General features: G+C 43.0%; 1 protein-coding gene across 10 annotated transcripts in view; it reads left to right on the forward strand.

Annotated features, from left to right (window-relative positions):
• Asph (aspartate beta-hydroxylase) overlaps window positions 1–27,290 on the forward strand; it is a 181,710-nt gene that overhangs the window by 47,781 nt on the left and 106,639 nt on the right. For 3 of the 10 annotated variants that reach the window (XM_087897073.1, XM_087897070.1, XM_087897071.1), the window contains 7 exons: window positions 15,526–15,618; window positions 18,153–18,227; window positions 21,155–21,274; window positions 23,723–23,755; window positions 24,889–24,945; window positions 26,405–26,452; window positions 26,917–26,949. In XM_087897073.1, coding sequence (XP_087753199.1) covers window positions 15,526–15,618; window positions 18,153–18,227; window positions 21,155–21,274; window positions 23,723–23,755; window positions 24,889–24,945; window positions 26,405–26,452; window positions 26,917–26,949 — 459 coding nt within the window. Of the gene's footprint in view, window positions 1–3,736; window positions 3,779–5,866; window positions 6,017–15,525; window positions 15,619–18,152; window positions 18,228–21,154; window positions 21,275–23,722; window positions 23,756–24,888; window positions 24,946–26,404; window positions 26,453–26,916; window positions 26,950–27,290 lie in introns of all 10 variants that reach the window. The other 7 variants (XM_087897068.1, XM_087897067.1, XM_087897066.1 and 4 more) reach the window with 4 other exon arrangements.

Genomic DNA, 27,290 nt, shown 5'->3' on the forward strand with positions numbered 1-27,290 from the left:
GATCACACCTTAAAACACTGCTTCTGTGTAGTCCGAGTTGGGAGTGGCTCTAGTGTTCCAGTGTCTTGGAAGGTGGAAGGTGAGAAACTGAGACCCCTAGAGACCCCTTCAGGGACAATGGGAGTGATCCAGTAACCTAAGGAGGAAGGACAGGTATCTGTAGCCGGAAAGGACTCCTTGGATGTCTTAATAGGAGCCAATCTTCTAATGTCCTGTTTTCTGCATGTGCTGAATCCAGGGATCCAACTGCTGACCTCATCGTTCCCACGTTTGAATGTCGTAGTGGACATTACATTTTGAAAATGTCCTTGTAGTGATGCCTCTGTGGCAGTTGCCAAAAGAGGGCAAATTAGACCGTTCTCTCTAAGTGAAGACTCTAAGATATTTTATTTTTTCAAACTTTTGTTCAAGAATTCCCAGTCATTAAAGGTGTTATCAACAGTCGTAAGCAATGGAGGACAAAGACTGTTGATGAGTGGGGGAGGTGGAGGGGGAATGTGGACAATTTTTTTTTTTAAGATTTATTTGTTTATTATGTATACAGTATTCTTAGTATTCTGCGTGTATGCCTGCAGGTCAGAAGAGGGCACCAGACCTCATTACGGATGGTAGTGAGCCATTATGTGGTTGCTGGGAATTGAACTCAGGACCTCTAGAAGAGCAAGCAGCGCTCTTAACCACTGAGCCATCTCTCCAGCCCCCGGATGTGGACAATTTTTGTTGTTGTTTTTCCGTTCTCTGAATGTGCCCATCTAGATGGCCATAACTTACTTCCAGGTGGTTTACTAGTAGCAAGAGGTTTTCTTTTCTGCTCTGATAGAGTTTTCTCAGCAGTGCTGGGAAACCATTTACACTGTAGTAAATGGTCTTGTTGTGAGTCTCTTATTGTTTAACAGAGCTCTCTGTCCCTGGGGGCACTACCTTGGTAGGAAAGAGAGAAAAGGAGAAAGTGAAGGTGTGCTTTTTTCACGAAGTGCTTCCACAGAAGCCTGAGGCAACACAAGCCGCTGTCCTGGAACTCTGCTGGCCTAGGGTTTGTTGCTCACCTCCATCTCCTTTAGTAGAGCTGTAAGCCTCATCCTAACTTCCCCTCTCCCATGGTCGCTGTGCTCCTTTGTAAATTTTTTTTTTCTTCTGCTGGACCCTGGCTTTGGCTCCACTGACCCTGTCTTTAGTATTTCTTCCTGATTTTGAATGTCTTCCAAGCATTGCTTCTTCTCCTTCAGATGTTCCATAGTATGCTGGTTCCAAACCTGAGTTTCCTTAGTCTACCCCAGCCATCTTCCCACCATTCTTCCCCCAGTAGCTCAACCATTTTCTGTCAAAGCGGTTCGTGCTTACACCTCCATCTTCAGAGCACACAGGTTTAGACAAACGCTTTACAATGCCCCTTATCTCCTTCTAATCTCAAGAACTGCCTGTTGCATCACTTTTCCTGACTCCTTAGGGAAGATCCCCCTGGACAAGCTTGGTCTAGGTGTCGCCTTTCTTTCTCAGTGCCATTGTCCCTTCTGGGAAAATCAGCCTAAAGAGACTCAGGTGACAGGAACCAACATTTCATCTAGAAATCAAGTATGATAGTTGTCCTAATCTTTTTGTAACATGAGGGCTGGCTTGCTGGGGTTTCCATCCCACCCGGTACCCCACAACCGGCAAGTCCCAAAGAAAATTATACACAAGACTCCATAATATTATAAACTGATTGGCCCATTAGGTCAGGCTCCTTATTAGTCCTTGTAACTTATGTTACCCCATTATCCTTATCTACGTTAGCACATGGCTCCATACCTTTCTCAGCTGGGCAAGTTATATGCTGCCTCTTCGGTGGTCTGCGCAGGAGTGGCAGAGGAACCTCCCTGCTTCCCAGAATTCTCCTGTTCTCATTGCATCACCTCTACTTCCTGTCTGGTTTTCCCGCCTATACTGCTTGCCTGGCCAATCAGCGTTTTATTAAAATATGATTGACAGAATACAGACAATTCTCCCGCATCATCTTTTCATTAAAACAAAAAAAACCTTCAAAGTGTGTGTGTGTGTGTGTGTGTGTGTGTGTGTGTGTGTGTGTGTGGTGTAGCTCAGAAAAAATTGTTTGGCAATGTATGTTGTTGCGTTTGGACGGTTTCTTTCACCTTGAGGTCTTTCACCAAATCTATAGTTTGAAGTGCAGTGCTTTTTCTGCCCTGATGCTAATCCAGCATTCTGGATTGTTGGTGATGAAGATGGAACTCTGGCATTTCATCTGTGTATCTCATCTGGGCTCCAGTGAGTGGGTATGGGGAGCAGATTGTCTGATTGCCCCTCCCTCACATTTTAGCGGGAGTCTGTGCTGCCATGGAAACAGTGCTGCACCGGAAGAGGGCGCACACAGTACTAGACCATGGATGCTATATTAGAAAGTGCTCGTGTGTGTATAAGTTGGTGTTTCAGAAGTAGGTTTATTACTTTATTCTGAATTAACTAAACTTGTTAGGCAATGCTCGCTGGCCATATTTGTTACAATGCTACACTGTTAGTGATCGTCTTTAAAAGAATCAAGTTCTGCCTTTGGAGATTATCTGTTCTCTGATGCTGTTACTTAGGTCACCTGGGAGTGACACTCAGAGAGCAGTTAGCTCCCCCTCCCCCACATCCTTCCCTCCCTCCCCCTTCCCTCCCTTCTCTCCCTTTTTTTTTCTTTTGAATGAAGCCAATGCCATGATATTTTCAGACTTTCCCTCTCAAGAATGATGAGCGTAACATTTCAGCTGCAACAAGTGGAGTGACCAATCTCAGATGGACTATTCTTGTTTGATGGAATCAATTGACTATAAGTAGAAAGGCGGGTGGGGGGGGGATGTTAAGAATGGAGGGATATGAACAACAAAGCCAAGATAAGAACACCTCATTCCAGAAGTAGAGTTCTGGTTGCAGTTTGGGGAAACAGAATGAGTACTGAAGTTTTTAGAATGGGTAAACCTCATGGTTTAGAGGCTTCTATTTGATACTTTCCAGAGTTAGCTGTTAGGTAACCATTTGTAAACCCCACCTCCTTCCATGGTCAGAACTGTGTCTCCTACCTGATACACCCAAGAAATGGACTGGCAGCTTAGAATGCTTGAAGCTTGCCAACATGTGCATAGAAATAATATTTATGTGAGTGGGAAATAGAAGGAAAAGCCACTGACATGGGAGCACATCCTACTGGAAAAGGCTGTGCTGAAGGCATATAGTGTTGGTGTTGGTTAGAAAGAAACCATAATCAGAACTTTGATTTTCCCAGAGCGAGAGTAGAAAGCAGTTGCAGCGTTTTTAGAGTAACAAGTTCATCTGACTCACCTTTGCCTATGTAACTCTAAAACATTCAATTTTCAAAGATAAAGAAAAGCAATGCTTGTTCAAACTTCTACCAGAATAGCTGTTGTGGATAGCAGTGGTGATGCCGTAGGCAAAGGGGGACCCCAGTGCTTCACACAGATCTTCTGTGGCTTGAGAAGTCTCCTGCCTGCAGAGAGACTTGGCAGTGCAGAACCAGAGAGACTTGATCTTTGCAGTTCCAATGCTAACTGGTCCAGAGGTCAGTTAGCTTTCCTCTTAAGACTCTGTCTGTGACTGAAGGTTGTTTTACTGCCTTTGGAGTGGTAAGGTTAAGTAATTCATTTCATAAAAACATCAGTTTAAATTAATTTATAGGCCCTGAATTCAAGTTTCTTCAGCATTTTGTCTTCATAACCTCTCCTTATCTTGTAAATACCAACAGAAGGACCTGGTGGTTTAGCCAAGCGGAAAACTAAAGCTAAAGGTATTATTTTCTATTTTTCTTAAGCAGCCTCTAGTAAATCAAGTTCATGCTTGATGGTGCATGACGCTTCTCATGGAAATGCAGACACGGTTAATAATGTTGCTTTTCGGTTTGGGCACTCTGAGTTATAAATAACATTTTGAAGACTGAATTGAAGACTTTTGCTTTCTCTAGCTAGCCTGTAATTTTAATTAATTTCCTTTTCATGTTATCAGATCTTCCCAATGGCCTGTAGATGAAGAGTTTATCAACATAGCTGACTCTGTTTGTTGGAATGCGTCTATTAAATTTATATATGCACATCTTAGCTTGCTGCCTAAAACCTTTCATGGTCTGAGATTTTAAAATTACTGTACAATGACGAATCCATCAGCGATTGATTTAATTTCTCTGAAGGCTGTGAGGATGCTGTCCTAAAACATAATAAAAGCTAGTGTGATCTAACACTAAGTTAGGTTTATAACCGAGAGCGCTGAATTGTTGGTGTCGAACTTGCTGTGTTTGATATTCTAATGCATTAAAATCGTTATACCCGTGTACTATTATATGCGGACTAACATTGCATTGTTTCTGCCTGGAGATCTTTACATGTAAGCATTGATGTTCTTTAGGAAGAGGGCATGGAAGACATGCATGATTTTCTTTAAACATCTTTGGACAGTTTTTGTGTTCAAGGGCTTGACATATGTGTAAATTATTTTTGTGTTTAAGTCATTGATATGTAAGGCCTTTGCTATGAGAATTTTAAATTTGCATTTTCAGTTTTAGGATGAGAAAAGTTTAGTTTTTAACATGTATCCCAACAAGATGTTTTCCAGGAAGAAAATAATTTATATCATTTTATTCTCATGGAAGCGATGTTGAACTAAATTGCCAATAAGTTGCAATCTTACCTCCTGATCTGTAAAGACAATTTAAGCATTAAAGATTGAATATAACAAAAATACAGTACAGAATAAGGCCAGAAAGCAGTGTGCAATGCAAGCATTTCAATATTTTGCTTTTCCATCTTCTATTGTTTTATGAAGTGAGATGTATGCTTCAATCTGTAGTTTTACAGGAGTTCAGTAAATTTTTGTTTAATTGGAACTCCACAGACTGTCTAGAGAGGTAATATCTTTTCTGAACACTACACATCCAAAGTACACCTTGTACGGCTTTTGTGTGATATGAATCTTAGACAAATTTGGTTAGGGCAAACGGTCTTTCACGTTTTATTATTTAGATCTATCGTTATATTTGTAACTTCTTACTTGTTGCATTATATAACAAGAACCTTTTTATAATTTTCTGATGAGAGCAGGAATGTGAGGCTTTTGCTAACTGCTCAGTTAAACTTTGAAAAGTCATTTTATGTGAGACTTGGAAGCACCTGCACTTTCTAGTTAATTTCACTTGTTCTCCCTAAATGCCTAGAGGACACGTGCATTGGCCTGTGTGGCTTTCCATATATTAACAGGGAAATGTACTTAAAGAAAGGAATGCTGATCACATGAAGTTAGCTGTAAATATAAAAAAATCAGTTTGCCATTATAAATGTTACGGATAACAAATTTTAAAATTTATATAGGTGGATTTTTTTTTTGCTGCCAAGATTTAAATGATATTTAACTAATTTTTGCACCTTTTTTCCCCTCAAGGCCAATAAACATAACTGTTAAGAATATGACACTTTATTCAAGGTGAAAATTTTAATTATCCTTGTATAAAACAAGTTAAAGTTTGTTTTCATAGCACCTTTGTTCCTTTCCTTATGGCAGCATAGTGAGAAGTTAACTCTTAGCTGCCCTTCTGGCTGGGTTCACTTTGTCAATGTTACATGACAGCCTGTGTTAACACAAGCCAAACCATATTTTTAAGCTGGAAAAATAAGATGAGATATTCTCAGAATTTCTTTCACAGCTAATATTTTATAGAGCTCTACATACCTTTATGGAGGACATTTGACCCATTAGACTAACTTCTGAACGAGAGCACTCCAGTGTAGAGAGGGAGGGACAAGATGGTACTTAATCTCTAAGATGCCCATCTAGGATTTAAGAGGTGTCACCAGTAAACATTTTTTCCTTTGATTGGAAAACCTGAAAGCTAAAGAACTCAGCAAAGAGGACCTTAAGAAGGAGAGAGAGAAGGCTGTGCCTAGCAAGAGTGGAGAGAGAACCAGTGGGAAGAAGAAGGAGGAGGACAAGAAGGGAAAGAAGGCCGACTCAGACACGTCCCGGAAAGCATCTCCTAGAGGTAAGAGAGACAGAGAAGCGGAGAAAGCCAGCCCAGACAGGGGTGCTAAGTCCAGGGAAAGCCTGAAAAAAGGAGCAGAGACGAAGGCTGTTCCTAGTAAAGTGGCTTCCAGAGACAAAGGTGACAAGAAGGGAAGAAACTCTTCCGGGTCTTCTCATGTACCAAAGGAAAGTAACCAGAAGAGAAAGAACTGAAAGAGGAAGAACTGCTGTCACCACCCAATAGTGGGTGACACCCTTCACCACCCAACAGCAGGTGATATCCTTCACCACCCAACAGCGGGTGACACCCTTCACCACCCAACAGCAGGTGATATCCTTCACCACCCAATAGTGGGTGACACCCTTCACCACCCAAAAGTCGGTGACATCCTTCACCACCCAACAGTCGGTGACATCCTTCATTACCCAACAGCGGGTGACACCCTTCATTACCCAACAGCAGGTGACATCCTTCACCACCCAACAGCGGGTGACATCCTTCACCACACAACAGCAGGTGACATCCTTCACCACCCAACAGCAGGTGACATCCTTCACCACCCAACAGCAGGTGACATCCTTTACCACCCAACAGCGAGTCACATTTGTCACCACCGTACAGAGGGTGACTTCCAACAACAGTGATGTTCTTGACTCTACTTTGCTGCTAAAGGGCAGAAAATTTCTGAAATTGCTCTGGCTGGGGAGGATGATACGTATTAGCCACTGAACGTTTTTATTGGTGCTCAATCAGTAAATTCTGTGAAACAAATATACTTTGTCATGCTTCTAAGTTAAAAAATGAAACTTTGCAAGTGTTATAAAATGTAATAACTTCTATTTTTATTGGCCTATTGACTATGTATTCAGATTAAATATGTGTATAATGTGAATTGTAATGGTTTTATTAATACATTAAGTACTCCCATTGGGGTCAGTAAGAAAGAATCTGGAGATCTGAGCAGTATTTCTGCTAGGCAGGGGCTCTGCTCCCTTCCTGCCTGTCTTAGGCTCTCTCCACTCCCAGCTCTCCCAAGGCAGCCCAGGCTTACTGTCCCTGGAGGCCCTCCCCCTCGCTTATTCCCCTTTAGGCTCCTTCCCAGTTCCCTTTCCCTCTATTTCTTCCTTTTTCTGTCAAGGCTCAGTTCTCCCAGCCTTATACTTTGTCTCTTAACTTCCCGTCACCTTAGATGTCCTCAGTTGCCCTCCCATCACCCCTATCTTCCTGTTTTACCCCTTCCTTCCATTACATGAAACAAAACTAAACGAGAAAACCTTGTTCACCTCCATACCAGATACTCCTTTCTGAGTCCTGTGTGTTGTCCAGAATTAAAGACTAGGGGCTGGAGAGATGTCTCAGCGGTTAAGAGCACTGGCTGCCCTATCAGAGGACCAGGGTTCAATTTCCAGCACTCACATGGCAGCTCACAATTGTCTGTAGCTCCAGTTCCCGGAGATCTGACAGCCTCACACAGATATAAAGGTAGGCAAAGCACCAACATGTTTAAATTAAAAAAAAAAAAGAAGAGAGAGTTTTATCAAGGAGAACATTTCCCGATGCATTTGTTATGTGAGCTTCATAGACTCTGGAAATGGTAAATAATCATGATACACACATGAGTGTGTATATATATATATATATATATATATATATATATATATATATTCATTCCATACAAGCACCACAGTGAATCAGAAGCCTTTCAATGATTCAGAGTCTATGAAGAACCACAATTTGTGATCAGAGTTTAGCCCAACATAAACAATTAATAAAGGAAATCTTAATGAGAGAAGCATGTCTACATGGTAAGTGCTGCTTTGTGCATGATACTCAAATCTATCTGTAGATTAAAAATTCTGAGCCAGGCATAGTGCCTCCTGCCTGCAATCTCAACACTAGGGAGATGGATGCAGGAGGAACAGGAGTTTGAGATCATCCTTGGCTACGTAGGGAGACCAGCCTAGGCTATGTTAAGACCCTATCACCAACAAAGAATAATAATAGTAGGCCAAAATGCAAATAGCTTGATAATAGAATAAAAATGCTCTCAGGAAGAGTTTAATTTTAAAATAATTTATTTTTTCATGAAGAACTAAGATACAGACTTATTTGGGGGGGCTTACATTAAAGGTACTAAAACCAGATATGACTAAATGTAAATGTTTGCTGAACAAACATTTCTCTTTTTTTCTTAAAATTCAACAACTTTTGCTACTTATAAACACCTGGACATTAAACTGAGAGATCCCAGCTCACACAGGTGAGCACAGCAGAGTAAACCTAGACGCACACCAGGATCTCTGTTATATTCTAGATGCACAGTGGGATCTCTGTTATATTCTAGACACACTCCGGGATCTCTGTTATATTCTAGATGCACACCAGGATCTCTGTTATATTCTAGATGCACTCTGGGATCTCTGTTATATTCTAGATGCACACCAGGATCTCTGTTATATTCTAGATGCACTCTGGGATCTCTGTTATATTCCAGATGCACACCAGGATCTCTGTTATATTCTTGGGCCAAACACAAAGGCCCAAAGAAATTACAAAATGTGATGACTTGATTCTCGGTGTTGGCAGTAAGGATCTTGTGTCTTTGTTGTTTCTTATTTTGCTTTCATCAAATACCAAACCACGTACACACAAACCCAGGAAGTCCATGGCTCTATTGACTGTCGCTTCAGACTGATGGATTCCCCAGTTTAGATCTGTGATAAGAGATTCTTCCTACCTCGATTTCCAAAATCTTGGCCCTGCTGATTTGCCCCATTTTATTCCGTGTAAGATACGAGCATACGGCACACAAGGAAACTTCACCAGGCCTGAGAGACGTTGTCTTAGTTTTCTGGAGGGTTCTGTAGGAACAGACGTCTTAGTAGACTCTGCTAAACATTTTTTCGTGCAGGAATTTGAGGTGGGAGCATGAATGATTAGCAGAAAGCTTTTTAACATATTCCCCTCACGAAGGAACTTCTGTGACACGTGAGAACTTGCTTGAACAAGAGAAATAAGAAGCCGGGTTACCCATGCATTACGGTTACCGTGTCTTCAAACTATATCCTGATGCTAGATCTTTTTGTTGAGATAAATGATTTAATTAAAGAATTACCTGCAAGAAATTTAATGATGTTTTTGCTACAAGTGATTGCCCCCACTCCTTGCTGGAGAAGGGCAAAGCATTCAATGGAGAAGTTTTATTAATTTTACCTAGGTTTTGGAGTTCAGTGGCAAGGGGGGTATAAAGAATGGAAATGCTAGTTCCAGGCAATGAGGGGGTTTTAGGATCATGATCAATAAAAGCAGATGAGCATCGCTTGTACTTGTGGGGGTGAGGGTGGTGCCGTGGGCTGTTGTAGATCTGGAATTAGAAATACTTCTTCCTTTGAACAGCAGCACTCAGGAACTGAAGGCACACACAGCTGTCAGAGGTCACAGGACAAGTGGCTTATAGCAGCACCCAGCAGAAATACGGAAACCTACTAAACACTTTTACTTTGGGGGGAATGTTTGTGAGTTGGAATTTGATTTATTCTCCCTTTCTTTCCTCTGCCAGTCTCATTTCTTTTGAGGATACAAACAGCTGTACTGAGTTTCCTTGCCGTTCCCATCGGTCCAATATATTAGCACCCAGAGCTCAGTTAAAAAGTGTGGCTGAGCCAAAACTCAAGCTAAGCCTTGGTGGTGAGTGCGGCTCTCAGTTCTGTTCCACTCTCAGATTTATTTGCTTATTCTCCTGGTAGTTGCTTTTTATCCTATTGTTAGCTGAGGATAATTAAACTCCCAAGGCTGCCCTAGAAAAAAGCCAGCTAAAAATAATCTATGATTCCACATAGCTGGCAACCGGATGAGTTTTGGGGAAATGCTTGAAAAATCAAAACCAACTATCGATGTTTTTGTCACATCCATAACATTGTACATTTTCTGAGGTAATGCTGTAAATTTTTGAAAAAGGACATTATTGCATTAACTTTATGTTAACCTTGGAGGTCAGTTACATTTGGTGAAGTTATCCTTAAAGATTGCTTTATAAAACAGCTTTCAAGCCTGTCAGTTTTTCTCAGATTTTTTTTTCCCCTCTCGTCTAATGCTCAGATGACATTCTTTCTACGCACAGCAGCATTGGCTCCTTCGCCAGCACGTCGCTTGCTGACTGTTCTCTGTGAATTTCACTAGGGTTAACTTCACCTCTAATGGGTTTCCTTGGTCCCACCCTGCGGCTGACTGTTTTCCATGTCTCATCAGAGAGGAATTGGTGCTAACTCTGCAGAACTCCGTGAATTCTGCAAGTTCACAGAGAACCTGCTATGCTAGAATCTGCTTTCCTCATAGGCTTTTAACCTCAGCCAAAATCCCCTTCAGGTGTTTCCACTGAATGAGTGAAAGGCAATAGACAGGTAGGACTTTGTTAAGTTGACTGTAGTCATTTTCCAGATGCTGGGTGGGTCTCCACTCATCTGTTTCATCCTCTGCTGTGCCCCTTTGGAAACAGTCTCGAAATGGATGGTGTGGATTAATTCACCACAGTATACATGTTGGCAGTGGTCATTTTCCTCACTAGTTGGTAGTGACACTGTCAGAGCAGGTGTGAGATCATGTGTGTGAGCAGCCCATGCTCTTGGCCCCTCTGGTTCCTTTTCTGTAGAACGCTGGTGATGCTGGACCCCTGAAATCTCAGCGGGGGGCTAAAGTGAGAGGCATGGGACAATGTCTCCGGTTCCTACGTCTATCCACCGTCTGTGAGTCAAGCACCACACTTTCAGTTCTTTGTAATGCACACATCTTCATAAAGTGTTCAGCTGGATCCATATTTTCTCCTGAGCTCAAGGGGGCAGGAGAAAATACTGATGAACGCCACCCATGTGGGACCTGAGGATGCTCAACTCTGCCTACGTGCTGTAACCGCAACGAGGCCACAGGATTTGAGTGGGGGAATGGTGACGTGAGTTTAATTACTATTCTAACTGTGTGCATTTGCTATGTTTAACCCTGCCTTCCTTCCCTGTCCCATTGACTCAAGCTTCTAAGCTTGCTCTTCCATTGCCTGATGATTGCAGTGTAGTTCTTGGCCCTGTCCTTCTGGCCTTGAGAAGTCCACTGAGGTCCAGTTGCTGAGTCCTTCCTCTGACATTGCCCTTGGGCCCACATTTCCTCCATCATATCTGCTCACCTCGTAACCTCAGCAGTTTCTGTTTTCTATGTTTCCACTTGTTCCTTCTGGGGGAGAGGTCACACTGTACAGGTTCTCCTGGAGGATCTCACTGCACACGTTCTCCTGGAGGATCTCACTGCACACGTTCTCCTGGAGGATCTCACTGCACATGTTCTCCTGGAGGGCTCTCACTGCACACGTTCTCCTGAGGGGTTCTCACTGCACACGTTCTCCTGGAGGCTCTCACTGCACACATTCTCCTAGAGGGTTCTTTTTTTTTTTTTCTCCTAGAGGGTTCTTACTGCACAGGTTCTCCTGGAGGGTTCTCACTGCACACATTCTCCTAGAGGGTTCTCACTGCACACGTTCTCCTGGAGGCTCTCACTGCACACGTTCTCCTGGAGGGCTCTCACTGCACATGTTCTCCTAAGGGGCTCTCACTGCACACGTTCTCCTGGAGGGTTCTCACTGCACACGTTCTCCTGGGGGGGGGGGACTCTCACTGCACACATTCTCCTGGAGGATCTCATTGCACACGTTCTCCTGGAGGCTCTCACTGCACACGTTCTCCTGGAGGGCTTTTACTGCACACGTTCTCCTGGAGGGCTCTCACTGCACATGTTCTCCTGGAGGGCTCTCACTGCACACGTTCTCCTGGAGGGCTCTCACTGCACACGTTCTCCTGGAGGGCTCTCACTGCACATGTTCTCCTGGAGGGCTCTCACTGCACACAATTCAGTTGCTATGGAGAGTTCTGTACATTAACAACTGATGGGTATTTGTTTAATGAATTTATGTATGCCGTTTGGTAAGCTTGGAGCTATTACATATTTATGGAGATAAGTGTATTATTTTGTCTTCTTTCTGATCAAGTATGGTTAGGTAGCAGTGAATTAGGTAAAGCAGATTGATAATGGACCCAGGAAGGTTGTGTCCAGTAGTCAAGGGTTCTATGAATGGTTTAAATGCTGGCTTCATTTACTTTTGATGGCTTCTTGCATTTTTAGTAAAATGAGAAAGTTATTAATAAATATAAATTATAAGGTTTCCTAAGTAGTCTAATGAGTCTACAGAACAACAGTCAGGGTGCTGTAAGGAAAGTTTCTTTCTCCGTCCTGTCCACCATTGTTGTAGCCTGGCAACATCAACCTAGACAGCGAAGGTAAGAGTGCAGCAAGTGCACCATCGCCAGGAGCATCCCCCCCAGACCCCACCGCACAGCAGGCTGGGAGCTGGGTTGCTGTCGGAGGCTAAGGTGGGGCTGAGAGCAAGCCAGCTTCTGCTCTACTTGTTAGAGGTGTATCTTTCTCGAGCCTGTGTGAACTGTAGTTTGTTGTATGCAGTCACAGGGACTAAACTGCAGGCACATGAACACATGACATTCCAGACTGTTACATGAACACATGACTTTCCAGACCGTAGCTTTAAATGCTCATTGCAGATTCAAGCCTAACCCTTTGTCATTTGTACTTTGCAGTAAAGAACCCAGCTCTAACAAAAAGAAAGAAGCAAACAAGAATCCTTTCCTTTGACTCAGAGTTGGTCATGTGTTCTTTATGTTTCTGGGTTTGGGAAGCAGAAGATTGAGTCCACAGTGTACAGGGCCAGTGTTTCTCTGTGGCTTGTTAAAGTTTATAGGGGCCCCATGAAGGAGATGTGTAAATATAATCTTTCACTACTTCAGGGTTTATAGCCTATTTGTGCTAGCCCCACATCTGGACATAGCCCTGACCTGCTACAGTAGGATGTCATTTGACTGATGTGACCAGCTACAGTGGGATGTCATTTGACTGACGTGAGCGGCTACAGTGGGATGTCATTTGACTGATGTGAGCGGCTACAGCGGATGTCATTTGACTGACGTGACCGGCTACAGTGGGGTGTCATTTGACTGACGTGACCGGCTACAGTGGGGTGTCATTTGACTGACGTGAGCGGCTACAGCGGGTGTCATTTGACTGACGTGAGCGGCTACAGCGGGTGTCATTTGACTGATGTGAGCGGCTACAGCGGGTGTCATTTGACTGACGTGAGCGGCTACAGCGGGTGTCATCATACTGACGTGAGCGGCTACAGCGGGTGTCATTTGACTGACGTGAGCGGCTACAGCGGGTGTCATTTGACTGATGTGAGCGGCTACAGCGGATGTCATTTGACTGACGTGACCGGCTACAGCGGGTGTCATTTGACTGACGTGAGCGGCTACAGCGGGTGTCATTTGACTGACGTGAGCGGCTACAGCGGGTGTCATTTGACTGACGTGAGCGGCTACAGCGGGTGTCATTTGACTGACGTGAGCGGCTACAGCGGGTGTCATTTGACTGACGTGACCAGCTACAGTGGGGTGTCATTTGACTGACGTGAGCGGCTACAGCGGGTGTCATTTGACTGACGTTTGCGGCTACAGCGGGTGTCATTTGGGTAGTAATGAAGCTGTGCAGCATTTTCTCCTCCTGGGTCCTTTCCCTGTCTCTTGTTCTGTTTTCCATATTTTACCCTTTGGATTGTAAAGACAAATGGCTCCTATTGAGTTACAGAAGGAAGGCTCTTTTGTGTATTGTGTCTGAAAACGTATACTGGTCGCTTTCAAACACTTATTCAAACATTTATTAATTTTCCCAATGAAATGGACTTTTTCAAGTTAGGTAAGATTGGGCTTTCAGGCAGTTGAATCTGCCCTTTGACGGGGACTATATCATTGCTCTCTGCACAAATGGAGGCCAGTTTGAAAACTCACTGAGTGTATGTTAGTGAAGGGTGAGGTTGTCACCTTTTATAACTCCAAGACACTTCTGAGAATAGAACTATCCCAGGACACCTGACCCACACCGTTCCCACCCCAGGGAGACTACCTCTACTACAGAAATGGGCACTAGCAGAGGGATCTCTGGTAAACAGTAATAACAACAAGATGGATGCCATCCCCATTTCTCCCCCCACATCACGGTGCCCACCAGGTATATAGAGCTCTTGCCCTGCAGTGAGCCCCTGCAGCACTGAGCTAGTGGAGTGGACCCCCTGCATGCCCTAGCCCTTCAGCAGGCCTTTCAGGAGCAATTGCTGTGGCCAGCTGTTGGCGGAAGTACGGGGTGCAATGACAAACCCCATGAGTTTTTCCCTATTGATTTAGTACAATTTCTTCATTGATGGTTCCCAGTCCACTGCCAGGTGAGAGGTGGGGGAAGGGGTATTTAAATGAGAAAGTAGAGTCGTCTCCACCCTGTGTTTAAGTAGATGTGAGGGGTTGTAAGGTGTCCATCCCTATCCACAGTCTCGGGAAGTGAACTAATTTGAAATCTTGAAATCTATTTTATATTTCTAGTTAGATCACACTGACATGTAGAACACAGCCCTGTGTGGTGGTGTTGTGTGCACAGCGTGTTAAAAATGGGGTAGTAGAAGACAGCCAGTCTTGGAGGCCGCCTTTGCAATGTCTCTGTAAGGTTTCAGAAGTGGTATCTGATGGAAAGAATAGGAGAGCGGGCAAAGAGTAAAAAAGTAAAATGCATGGAGTTGAGATAAGGGAACCGTGGACATTAGCTGTCCTGCGGTGCTTAGGGTTCCCAGAGTGCAGAGCGTGCCCTGACCTTGCACTGAGGACCACCGTGCACACATCTTCCCAGACGGCACACTCCTTCCTCCTCAGTGAGAGCAGAGAAACTCAGGGTCCAGTAAGCAGAATTGGACTCTTGGTCACGCTTTTGTTTCCTACACACTATACTTAAGTGAGGTTTTATCTAATGTTCCACGCGCAAAGCATCAAAGCACTATCTTAGTATTTATGTGACTTTAAAATCAGTTTCATATTAACTCTCTCCCCTGACTTATTTTCTTTATTTTTTAAACAAGGGATTTTTTGTGATATGTTTTAGCTTCAGAAAACAAAACACAACAAAACAAAAAACCATTGCTTATAGGTGGTCCTTTGAGAAAATTGTAGATAGTGAGTTACATGTGGTTTATTTAACCTGTAGTATTCCCAGAAGAATCAGACATTGCAGGGCAATTCAAGTCTGGAATGCCTGACTCAGATTCCTGAGTGTCTTGATGCTTCCTGCTGAGATCTGAACTTTCCCTTAGGCAGTCCTCCTCCTCTCAGCCAGGAGAGGGGCTTGGAGCCACACTGAACGCTGTTGTCAAGGTTAGATGTGGCTATATGTTGTAAATATTCATGAGTGCCCTTAAAAGAGTCTTAGACACACGGGAGACCCTTGTGCGGTGAAAGGGAGAACTTTCTTCTGTTTGAAACACAGTACTGGAAAGTGAATTCCTAGCACCACTAGTCAACTATTTGAAAATTATTTTTCCTGATTTAATATGTAAAAATGATTTATAAAGAAGCGGCAGTTAACACTATGAATAAAAAATGCAGGACTTCAAGAAAGATCTGCTTCAGAGAGGACGTCCCCACCAGAGGAGGCTGAGCTACCGGCTGAACTGGAGAAGCAGGCTGCTGAGGGTGCAGGTAAGTGTCCTGGAGACTCTAGGGCACGCCTGGCCTGTGGGTATCTTTACACCTAAGCCATCACGTCTCACCCAGCTGTTAGCATTGTTAATAAAGTGAGCTACAAATTCTTCTTTTCTTAAGCCACAGCAATCAATTTAGTTGTGGAAACGCCTGCAGGAGTGTTTTAATTTTTGTAACCAAGATTCCAAGGCATAAACGGTTGTGCATCACTGAAGACCATGCAGTTAGAAACAACAGCAGCCAAGTGTGTCTTTTACCACATTACATTCAAAGTAAAAACGAACACGAACTCTACACAGCCTGGTACATGGATGACTGCCACATGAATGAATTCAGCAGGGATTCATGAGGACCTGGTCTACGTGGAAGGCTTCCTTAGACCTTGACATGCTCTTTCTGTCGCCGTGGCATCTTAGAGCAGGTCATAGTATTTCCATAAAGGGACTTTAACTCATAGTTTGGAAACGTTGAGGTATTTTGATAAATTGCTGCATAAAATTTTAATCTACTACCATGGTTTTCTGCTTGGGGCATGGTTCAGTACTTGTCTTTCTAGCAATACATAAGAAAATTGGTTTCATTGTGCCCCCTATTGGGAGCTCTAGATATGACATGTTTATTGAAAACAATTTATGGCCCAAACTGTGCTGATGAATGCTTTATGATTTTCTTTGCTTCATTTCTTCAAGGAACATATATTACTCTAAGTTTTGTTATTTGTTCATTTCAGAGCCCTAGGAGAATTTATTATCTCCATCTCACACCTATGTAATTGGAATATGGCTCCAGAATCCATACTGGGTTTTGTCAACATTTTTAATTTAAATATTTGAATTTAACACTTAATATTTTACTTTTGCTAAACAGATTTGTAATTTGAAGAAGTCTAGTTTCTAAGCGAGTCTGGTACTGGATCTGAGATGTGCCATGTGTTTCCCATTCTTTTTGTTGTTGGTCTGATTCTTTACAAATGATTGCAGGTTACCCGACCCCCTGGTTTGTTGCTAGCCTCATTCTCTGCAGCTCCATGGCACTGTGTTCAGATTGCACTCTGCTCTCTCAGCCTTTCCCTTGCTGAGCCTTTAGTTCTTCTTCCCTTCTCTGGCTCCTTCTATCTGTTTGGCAACTACAGATACTTATCTCTCAGTAAAATGCCCTCCTAACTCCCATCTACCACTGGCTCCTCTCTTCACTATAGCAACGACACTTTGGAAAGAGCTCACTACACCCACTTACCCTTTTCATTTATTTGCTGTTCATTCTTTCACCCATTGTGGTCCGGGTAGACCTCTGCACCATCGCCATGGGAGGAGACGAAGACATGTAAAGTCAGAAATGAGATGCCAGGGAGCATTCACTGAGTTCAGAACCAGGGCTGGTAACACACGAGTCTGGAAAGGTCTGGTAGGGCCCACACTTGTAGTTCTCCGTTCGTGACACTTCAGGTTTCCTGTCTAGGATGTCAGTAACGAGCACACCCCATGCCATGCCTAGAAACTCTTCGTCCATTGGATGATTTTTCAGCACTGTTGGAATGGGCCCCAATAGGAGACTGTCACAAACACTGGGAGACAGTGAGAGTAAAGACTAGGAACTTGTCTATATTATAATTATGTCAGGAGATCTATATGGATGACCAAACAAATAAAACAGCTGTATGCTTTAGCATGTTTTATTAAGCAATGAGCCTAGCATGTGTTAAACTTTCCTGCTGCCCGAGTTTATTCTGCCTGTCACTGAAGATTTGAGCTTCACTGTAACTCCAGCCACTGGCGTTATTTCACACGCAGCACCCATGATATTGGGAGGAAGTCTAGATTATGTCAGCAAACCCGTGACAGTGTCGTGGTGCCCACAGTTTATTTGCTGTGTAACGCTGGGGTTTATCTGGGTTGTAGGCTGATAAGCACTATGGTGTTGCCGGAATGTCATCAGTAACTCCACTTTTGTAAGTCATAATTATCTGAGCCTGGGGTCTGTCTTTCAGATGCACTTTTCTGGAGCTGACAGGGTGGTCGTTATCACGCAAGCTTCAGATTGGTGGATCAGCCAATCCTACTCACTCCGATCCTCATTCCACCAAGGGTGCCCTTCCTCCTGACGGTCAGGAGAGCAGGCATTGGTCACATTGTTTAGTCTGGGTGGAATTTGGTCTCTTCCAGTCCCCTCTTTATGAAAGCTTCATCCTTGCTTTCTGTTGACATGAATGGAAGATTTATTAATTGGAAACTAAAAGCATTCTCTTAGACTGCTTTTTAAAGAAAAAAGTCTATACTTGAATTAGTTTTCGTTAAATGTCTCTTTGAATGTCTCTCAGTATTTACGTCTGCTGAACAAATAAGGCTAATTGTAAGTATCTGTTATGTTTGCTGATGTAGGGGAGGAGGCAGCATATGGATATGGAAAATTACACAGCCTCTTAGTCAAGTGTACTCGTCTTAATATATGTGCAAATGCCATATTTAAGTCTTCACATTTTCCACTAATACTTGACATTTATATTATTGTGTTATGTTTTATAACTATTTTAGAAGTCCAAAATGTTGAAGATGAAGTAAAAGAACAAATTCAGTCCCTTCTCCAGGAACAAGAACACACAGAATATGGTATGAATTCAATTCTGTTTCACACAAGTTATGAAAATAGTTGAGTTCCTATAACTACATTCCGAGTAATTATAGGTCAGCTATTATTTCTTGGGGGGAAAGCACTGGACATACTTTATAAAATCCCACCTCACTGTGAAGGAATTTTATGAGCATATTTAGTTTTAAAGCCATATGAATAAATGAACGTAAATAGTTCAAGGCCAGTGTTCTATCAAGAATAAATGGGAGAGTCGGAGTGGAGTGGGCAACTCGGCCAGTGAGCTCTGGCTGCTTGCTTGGCGTGGTCCTCCACCCTCAGGAGCCATCCTCTGTCCTGAGGAGAGGTGCTCCACTCTCTGAAACAGTGGTCCTCCACCCTCAGGAGCCATCCTCTGTCCCGAGGAGAGATGCCCCCCTGAAACAGTGGTCCCCCACCCTCAGGAGCCATCCTCTGTCCCGAGGAGAGGTGCTCTACTCTCTGAAACAGTGGTCCTCCACCCTCAGGAGCCATCCTCTGTCCCGAGGAGAGATGCCCCCCTGAAACAGTGGTCCCCCACCCTCAGGAGCCATCCTCTGTCCCGAGGAGAGGTGCTCCGCTCCACTCTCTGAAACAGTGGTCCTCCACCCTCAGGAGCCATCCTCTGTCCCGAGGAGAGGTGCTCCACCCTCTGAAACAGTGGTCCTCTACCTTCAGGGGCTTCTCAGCTGAACCACTGGAGTGACGGTTCATCCTCACAGTTTTCTTGATGTTTGACTGGTTTACCCAATCAAAACATGAGAGACAGTTTTACAGGTCATGCTGCCAAAGAGACTGGGGAGTGTCCTCCTAGAGCATGGACTAGGTTTCTTGCGGTAGCATCTGCATAGAGAATATAGTATGATAATCCAGAAATCAGCATGCCAGGGTTGCATAGGGATACTCCTAGAAACACCTCCTGATTAAAGCAGACAGATAGCAGGATCCCATAATGTAACTTGTGAGGGCTTGTGAAGGGGCAAGATGTTATACCCTGGTATCCTGTTGTCTTAGTAAAACCGAGGGAAGCCTATCTCATGAAAACAGTACCTCACATTTTGACTGGGCATTGCTGATGGCTACTGGGAATGTAGGAAGGATTGTCCCTTATAATTGTGTGCAGGCTCTGTCACTTGAATGTGTTTCTTCCCACGACACACACAGGCTCTAACTCTCCCTGCCACGTAGCATAGGCACAAGGAAGATGAAATCTAAGCATTGGATTCAGTGCAATAAACTGAGAACTGCCGTGATGATTCATGGACTGTTTAGAAGCTTGCTGGAAAGAATGCATTTCATCTTAGAGCAGAAGGCGCTTCGCCTGGCCGGGACAGCAAGAATGTGAACATAGTCAGAATGGCTGGCACATGAGATGCATGGGTAGAGTGAGGGTAGAAAAAGACACTTATTTTGAAGAGGAATTGAAACTGCTGGAAGGTGTGTCAGAGTATAGTCTGTTCTGCCTACAGTCTGAATCCAGAATAGGCAGGAGCATGTCTCTGCGGCACAGAAACAAGCTATGAAGTCAAGATGGCTTGGGAAAGTCAGTTCTACAAGGATGGGGATGCAGACTGGGAAGTGGGGAGTGGGAAGGTGCAGCCGCTGTTTGTAACGGCACAGTGGCTAAGGTGTGTGTGATGAACAGGTCACCCGAAAAGGAAAGAATCCTAGGTCCGAGCTCCCTGCTGCACCTTCTTGCTTCCGGTTTATACCCTTATAGAGGCTTTTTCCATGGACAGTTACATGGATGGAGAGGGATGAAGAGGGATTCCATTACTAGGAATTGAACATATTTAAAAATGAATGAACTGTTTATTCCTGGATTTTAAGGTTTCCTTGTGGTTGGCCCCAGATGAATGAAACTTCAGACAGCAAAACTGCAGATAAGGGTTACCTTCTATAGAAGTATCTACAGAAATAGGTGTATATGATTCAATGAAACTGAGCTTCATCATGCCACACTATGCAGAATAGCTAAAATGTGTTTCTTGTGGTCGTGGGGGTAATTCAATAGCAGTAGAGAGAACCTTGTCTACAGTAATTGTAATGGTCATGACCACACTAGAGACTGATGATGGGCCAGGCATATCCCTAGGTCTTTTCATCCACTTACCAGTACTCTTAATAGAGAATTATTGTTCCAGTTTTGTGGAAGAGAATCTCAGGCATGGAGTAGATAATTTATCTCCACTCAGACAACTGGTGTAATGAGCCGAAATCCAGAGCCTGAGAGACTCCAGACTCCCAACCAGCCTAGTCCAGCTCACTCAGGTTATTCAAATGGATTATGGTTTCTAAAAAGTAGTCTGCTGGGAGCCCTGCAAGTTACTGTCGGGTCACCTGAGGGCAGGCTCACAGTCCAAACTATAGTGGCGTGGAATCATGTAGCTTGTTCACTCAGCAGTCAGCACATTGCTTTCTGTCTCTAAAGAGAAAAGCTAAGCCTGGGTCCATTTAGATGCGCAATGTGAGGTGTGTCTGGGGGGCAGCGATAAGAATTAGCAGGCAGCTGCTCTCCGCATTTAAAACATGCACGTCGTCAGTTATAGTTGCTACATGGAATTTGGCAGTTCTCAATGAAAGGTCTTGGTGTGACCTTTCTCCTGACTCCGGGATCACGAAAGAGATGTATGTATTAATAATTATACATTCATATGTTAATTCATCGAGTACTTAGGAGCATCTCCGTTGGCCGCTCATGGTCCTTCCTGCTTAGTATGTGGAGTGAGCAACAGGACGAGGTGACTGTCTGTGTGAGTTCCCATTGTAACGAGAAGTGACTCTCCAGATGAAACTGACCAGAGTGAGGAAATGGCCTGCGAGGGGCCAATGGCCGAGGCTCGTGGGCCGCTGCAGACGGCCTGTCTAGGTTGACTGCCATTGTGGGCTCTTGCTGTTCCCCCTTGCTCACTGTCTCTCCTTGTTGAAGCCCCACAGCTGGAAGCAGATGGAGCCGCAGGAGAGCCACAGCCAGAGGCTGAGGACGTCCTCACACTGACTGAGGAAGAGGACAGATTTGAGACCCTGGAACCTGGGGCAGCTCATGAAGGTAGCACACAGTTGTCTTAAAATAGTTCCTAGAGGGGCTGGAGGGATGGTTCAGTGCTTAATAGCACTGGCTGTTCTTCCAGAGGGCCCAGGTTCAATTCCCAGCACCCACATGATAGCTCACAGCTGTCTGTAACTCCAGTTCCACATCCTCACAGACATGTATGCAGGCAGGCAAAACACCCATGGTCATAAAATAAATAAATAAAATAGTTGATGGTTTATAGTGTAATTATTAAAATGTTTCCTAAAATTCCTCTACGAGCAATGTTTAATTTTATCTAAATATTTTGAGAGTGAAGCTCAGTCAGTGCTTCAAAGTGAATGAACTTTTCTCTAAGATAAAATGATGCCCGGTTTCTTTCAAAGCTTGAAGGAAACTCATAATAGGTGGATTTCTGATAATGGTAGGTGCAGTGCTTGAGGGAACTTCTCCATTGCGCCCCCTAGGTGCCTTGCGTTGCATTCACGATGCCCCTCTGGGACTTGCTGTCTGTGCCTGGCTTTTGTTCCAACAGTGCTGCTGTCTCCCTATCTGTAGCTTCCACAGCACGTGTCCCCAGATAGTTTCGTAAGTCACAGGCAGCAAGTGTTTTCAATTAGTGGGGGGTTCAATAGATCCTGGAGCTCTTAGCTGCATAAAGACAATCATCAACTGTAATTAATTGGGAGTAAACACGGCTGTGTTTCTATGAACCTCTACCTACAAGCCAGCTCATAAATGGCTGTAAAAACTGCAAGTCACAAAAAGCAAAGCGTGTATACTTGTGACATAATATGCTGAAGAGCTTTTTTAGTGCTGGGCAGCTTCTAATGTATGTATGAGATCTCCCAGAAACTGTCATTGAAGCCTGCTCAGAGCAGGAGAGGCATTCTCCATAGGAAAAGCAATAGCCTTGGTGGGCAGCATCCGTGTCAATGGTCAGGAATCTATAGAGTGAATATTTTTTGTCTGTCAGAAATGCAGACCAAACTGCTTGTGAATATACAACTGATTTCAGCTGCATTTTACATTGAAGATAGGTGTTGATGGACAAGGTGTAGCTTCCAAACTCATCATTTATGTCATGGTTTCCATAGGAATATGTTTCTAATTTCAGAGTAAAAATGCTCCAGCAACGATGTCCCCGTTTTCTTGGTATCACGCTTGTTTCTCTTGTCTTTGGCTAAGATAACTCAAAATGGTTTACAGTGGCCAGAAGTTTTAGTGAGGTGCTGCTAACCCGGCAAATTCCTGCAGTTCACATGGATTTGATATTATCTGAAGCAGGAAGGATGTAATATCAACAAGGTTGGGAGGTCAGCTCTAGACAGGAAGAAACACTTTTAAGTAGTCTCTAGGTTAAAGAAATCTTATTTTCTATCATCATCTATAATCAAAACAGATTAAATTTGAAACAAAAAGTTTTATCTTTGAAAGTTTTTAGAGATTAAGAATATTTGCATCTTCTAATCTGTAAAATAAAATATACAAAGATTGAACCATAAAAAACCGGATAAGAGAGAATAGAGTGGCCTTGTTGGAAGGACGGGCTCTGTAGGGACTGCAGAGAATAAAGAGAAAGTGATGGAGAACAAACGTGATCAGAACATATTCTGTACATGTATGAAATTGTCGCAGGATGTCTAAAATACACAAAGGTCTTAGTGGTGAGAGTCAAAGGATGGCATTTTTATTGTCTGAGTAAGCTCAGTGACCCAGACATTTTCTGGGCAGATGTGGTAGTACACGCCTACAGTTCATTAGCTGGAAGCCAGGCTGGGTGCTGAGACCCTGTTGCAAAAACAAATAGAAACCCTGGTGTGGTGTGGTACATGCACTTAGCCCCAGCACTCAGGAGGCAGAGGCAAGTGGATCTCTGTGAGTTCTAGGCCAGCCTGTTCTCTGTAGAGAGTTCCATTTCAGCCATAGCCACCAATGAGCCCTTATCTGAAAACAAAATAACAAAGCCAACCAATTAAAACCAAACCAAACCAGAAAGGCATGCTCTTCTGTAGCTTTGGAAACATACCAAATCTCCATTCTTGATTTCATCTGTGTTTTCAATACACGTTTGCACTTTAGAAAGCAGTAGATAAAGCAGGTCCATAGAATCCATCCGCAGTGGGGTGTGGAGAGGATTAACAGTCTGCACCTTTCCTGCATTCCCCGCAGGAATTGCTTCCTCTCTTTAACCCCAGGCTTTGGGGTGTGTCAACACCCACCAAGGCTGGGTGGGCACAGAGTGCAAGAGACATGTAACGTAAAGGAGGGATTAAATGATAGAGATTAACTGATATTTCCATGCTTTATTTTAATAGTTTTATCGTAAAATCGTTAATGAGCATTGGAATTACCTGAATTATTATTCAAAATAGACTTAGAGACATATCATATCTCTAATAGGCAGGTATCTCATATCATATATGAGATAGTAGTAATCTCAGTCTAATGTTTTTCTTTTCCCAGAAGCTGAGGATAGTTACCATGTGGAGGACACAGGTAAGTCTTTATTAATTACAGTAAATCTTCCAGCAGCATCCTGAGTTACGTATTTTTAAATTACTCAATAAATCATATGGCATGTAGCTAATAATACTATTTGTATTTTGTTTATATTCATTTTCTGAATGTAAATCCCAAGGAGTAGAATTACTCTGTCAAAATATACAAAGGAACTGTATTTGGTGTTGCTGTTATGCACCTGTAATTTCAGACTCAGAAAGTGGTGGCAGGAAGGTTGTTAGTTCAAAACTCCCCTGGTTTATATAGTGAAACGTCAAAACACACACATCCACCACCCCCACCGCCACCAATAACAGCAACAATACCAACAGCAACAATAACAGTAAAACCAAGCTGGACTCAGTGTCTTACACCTGTAATCCCAGCATCTGTCAGGCTGGAATAAGAGGATTGCTGTGAGACCAGCCTGGGCTATAAAGTAAGACCAGTCTAAAGCAGAATGAGAGAGAGACAAAAAAAAAAAAAATCTGAAACAAAGCAATGCCCATGTGTTCTTTATAGCCTTAAATTCTGAAGTAGGTGAAAGTTCTATATCATGGTTCTCTGCATGCCTTGAGACCTTAGAAAGCTTGTCTGTGCTCGAGCTGGATTCATCCTCTTTCAGGAAGCCTGTCTTGACTAGGTTTCCTCCGAGTATCAGAGCTCATGACTCGTCTCTGAGTTTCAACCCCTCTTGGTATTATTGAGTGGCCTTTGGGGCCCACATTGCTTCAGTGCTGTGGATGTGTAAGCACTGGAATTGTCAGTTGGGTCGGGTCTGGTAAGACCCCTGGCACAGGGGCTCCTTTGTGGCAGGTGGTTCCTCAGAGCAAGAGGAGGCTGAGCTGTGCTGCTCTTTGGGGGCACCTTTGTGTCCTCACACAGTGTGAATTGCTGCCTAGTGGAATCTGTATCTGCCACACGAGCTAGCGCTCTGCTGCCCTGTCATGGGTGAGAAGTGCACCGATGCTGGGAACTGCGTGTCTTTGTCTTTGGCATCAGGCACAGATCATACAAGTTTGTTCTCTGAGTGAATTTGGTGGATCACAGGATTTGTGGCTTTCCAGTTTTAGGGATCATATATAAGCCTTATTTGAGACATTTTTAATTTCCCATTTCCTAATTGATAGCATCACAGGACCATCCAAACGATGTGGAAGAGATGGTGAATGAACAGGAAGACTCAGGTTTGTAAACATTAAAATTTTCAATGTGTATTTCTATTGGAGGTTGTGGCTTAGAAAGGCTCAAGTCAGGGTGAATGGTTTACTCTGACTTCCCACAGAGGTGTCTTCATAGGTCTTGTAGTTGTTCTTATTCCTTAGATGACAGAGGGTTCTTTTTTGCATATTGCTTAACATTACAAGGTAAATAAAGAGAAAAGAATGCCTTCTATCACACCATTGGGAGAGAACATGCAAACTTTATCACTACATTTATAGTATAAGAGACCACACCCAAGTGGGCCAGTATCTCAAAGGCCATTGGCTGAAGAAGTTCGCACAGCACCTGCCTGTTTGCTAAATAAGAGAGTTCTAAGCCTAATACAAAACTATATACAATAAGAACAAATAGCAAGTATAAAAATTAGAATTACAACCAACATAAACAATATCAAGCAAGAAACATATGCTAAATGTTTCAATAATTATTCTATCCTAAGGAGTCTAAGTTTTGTATTAGAAATGTCTTGGCCAAGTCATGAGAGGAAAGTAACTACGATTATCTAGTTTTCAACTCCATTGAAGACCTGAGAAGGGAAATAATATTACTTGAGTAAACAGGAAGTGCAATCAAACAACTTCCTAAATGTGCAACAAATGACAGAGACTACTGGCTACCTGGGCAATCACCCAAAGTCTCATTTGCAACATTGGAGCAACCAACTTTGGCTGAGGCCTAGAGTTACTGACAGACATTTTCAGATGCACGTTGGGATTCTTTTAAGGGGTGCTAGAATGGAGGAGAGGGTGATGTCGTAGAGGCAGAGGCTGAAACCTTTAGTCTGCTCTTTACCAGATTGTCTCTGCAGCTAGACACCAACTTGGGGGGCTTTGCTGTGGGAAATTTTATCAGAAGAGAGTAGTAGTGCATCCGTTAGTGTTTATGGCTGTGACAAAATTGCTGAGAGAGTAGTTTTTAAAGGATGAAAACATTTTTCAGTTTCATTAACATATTGGCTTTCATGATGATGTTTTCGTACATTTGTGCAGTGTACATTACGTGTTTACACATGTCCATCCCTATCACCCACCCTTTTCTGGCTCCCCCACCATTCTGGTCTCCTCCGTTTTTCACAAAAAGCTTGTGAAGGGAGAGCAAGATATATTCAAGGACCCTCCCCCAGTGACACAATGACTGTTTCCTCTAATAAGGCCCCATCTCCTAACAGCCCATTCAGCTATGAATTCATTGGTGGATTAGTTCATTGATCCTTATGATCCAATCACCTCTTGGTAGTGCCGCTAACTAGGGCCTGAGCCTCCAACAAAGGAAGGAGCCTTTGGGCACATTTTATATCTAAGCCACAACAGTATCTGCCTGACAAGATTTTTCGGGTTAGAATTAATGTGTGACTCTTATAGCATGGTGTCTGTGATGTGTATGCTGTTTGCTATTAGACAAAAACTTTTCCTTTTTTTTTAGGTCCCAGGGAAGCAGTAACGGATGCTGATAAGATGCGGCAGGATTCAGGTATTAGATGGACTTTGCCGTTCACTTTTAGGTCAGGGAAGGATCTTTGCTGTTACTGTGTTTAATTGCTGACTTTTTCTTTCAAAGACTAAAGATTCAATTTTAGTAGGACTTTTTTTTTTGTCCTGTACCAAAGTTAGTTTATTAAAAGAATATCGCATGCTTCTGTCTCCTCCCTTACTTACTGCCCCATGGTGACAAAGCAGACACCTATGCTAAGTCTTTTAGATTATTAGCAAGATTTTTTTTTTTTTATGAGAATGGTTTCTCTCTTTTAACATTCCTTCCTTTTGGGGAGAGACACACATTTGTAACTTCAGCATAGTTAGAATCTATGATTAAAATAAGACTTTTTAGTATTTGCTTTTTCCTTGTTTTCTTTAGTGACAAAGCTTTAATACCTTGTTTCATACATACGTATATTGTCTTAAATCTCCATTTCTTTTTCTTTTTTTTTTTTGCAGAGGAAGCAACACATCAAAATCATGATGCACCAGGTTTGTAAATATTTCTCAACCCTAAGCCACTTACTTATTTTTTAAATGTATTCATAGTTTAATTACAAAACACAGAGAATTATGTTCTAAGCTATTATTTTCATGCAACATCTAACAACCATCTTGAAAGAATTCACATGAGAAAATTTTCACCGATTTCAGTGAATCTGCCATTGCCTAAATAATACCTTATGTTATCTTTACAAATGACAATTTTAAGCTATTTAAAACATTGATGCCATTTTGTGCTCCTTCCTTTTTGCTAACATATGAATGACCTTCAGTCAGAGTTTGTTTCTACAGAGCTGTCCTCTCCTGGAGGTGACTTGCATGGCATTTTG

The sequence above is a fragment of the Myodes glareolus genome, chromosome 16, assembly GCF_982192425.1.
Source record: "Myodes glareolus chromosome 16, mMyoGla1.1, whole genome shotgun sequence".
Taxonomy (NCBI): Eukaryota; Metazoa; Chordata; class Mammalia; order Rodentia; family Cricetidae; genus Myodes; species Myodes glareolus.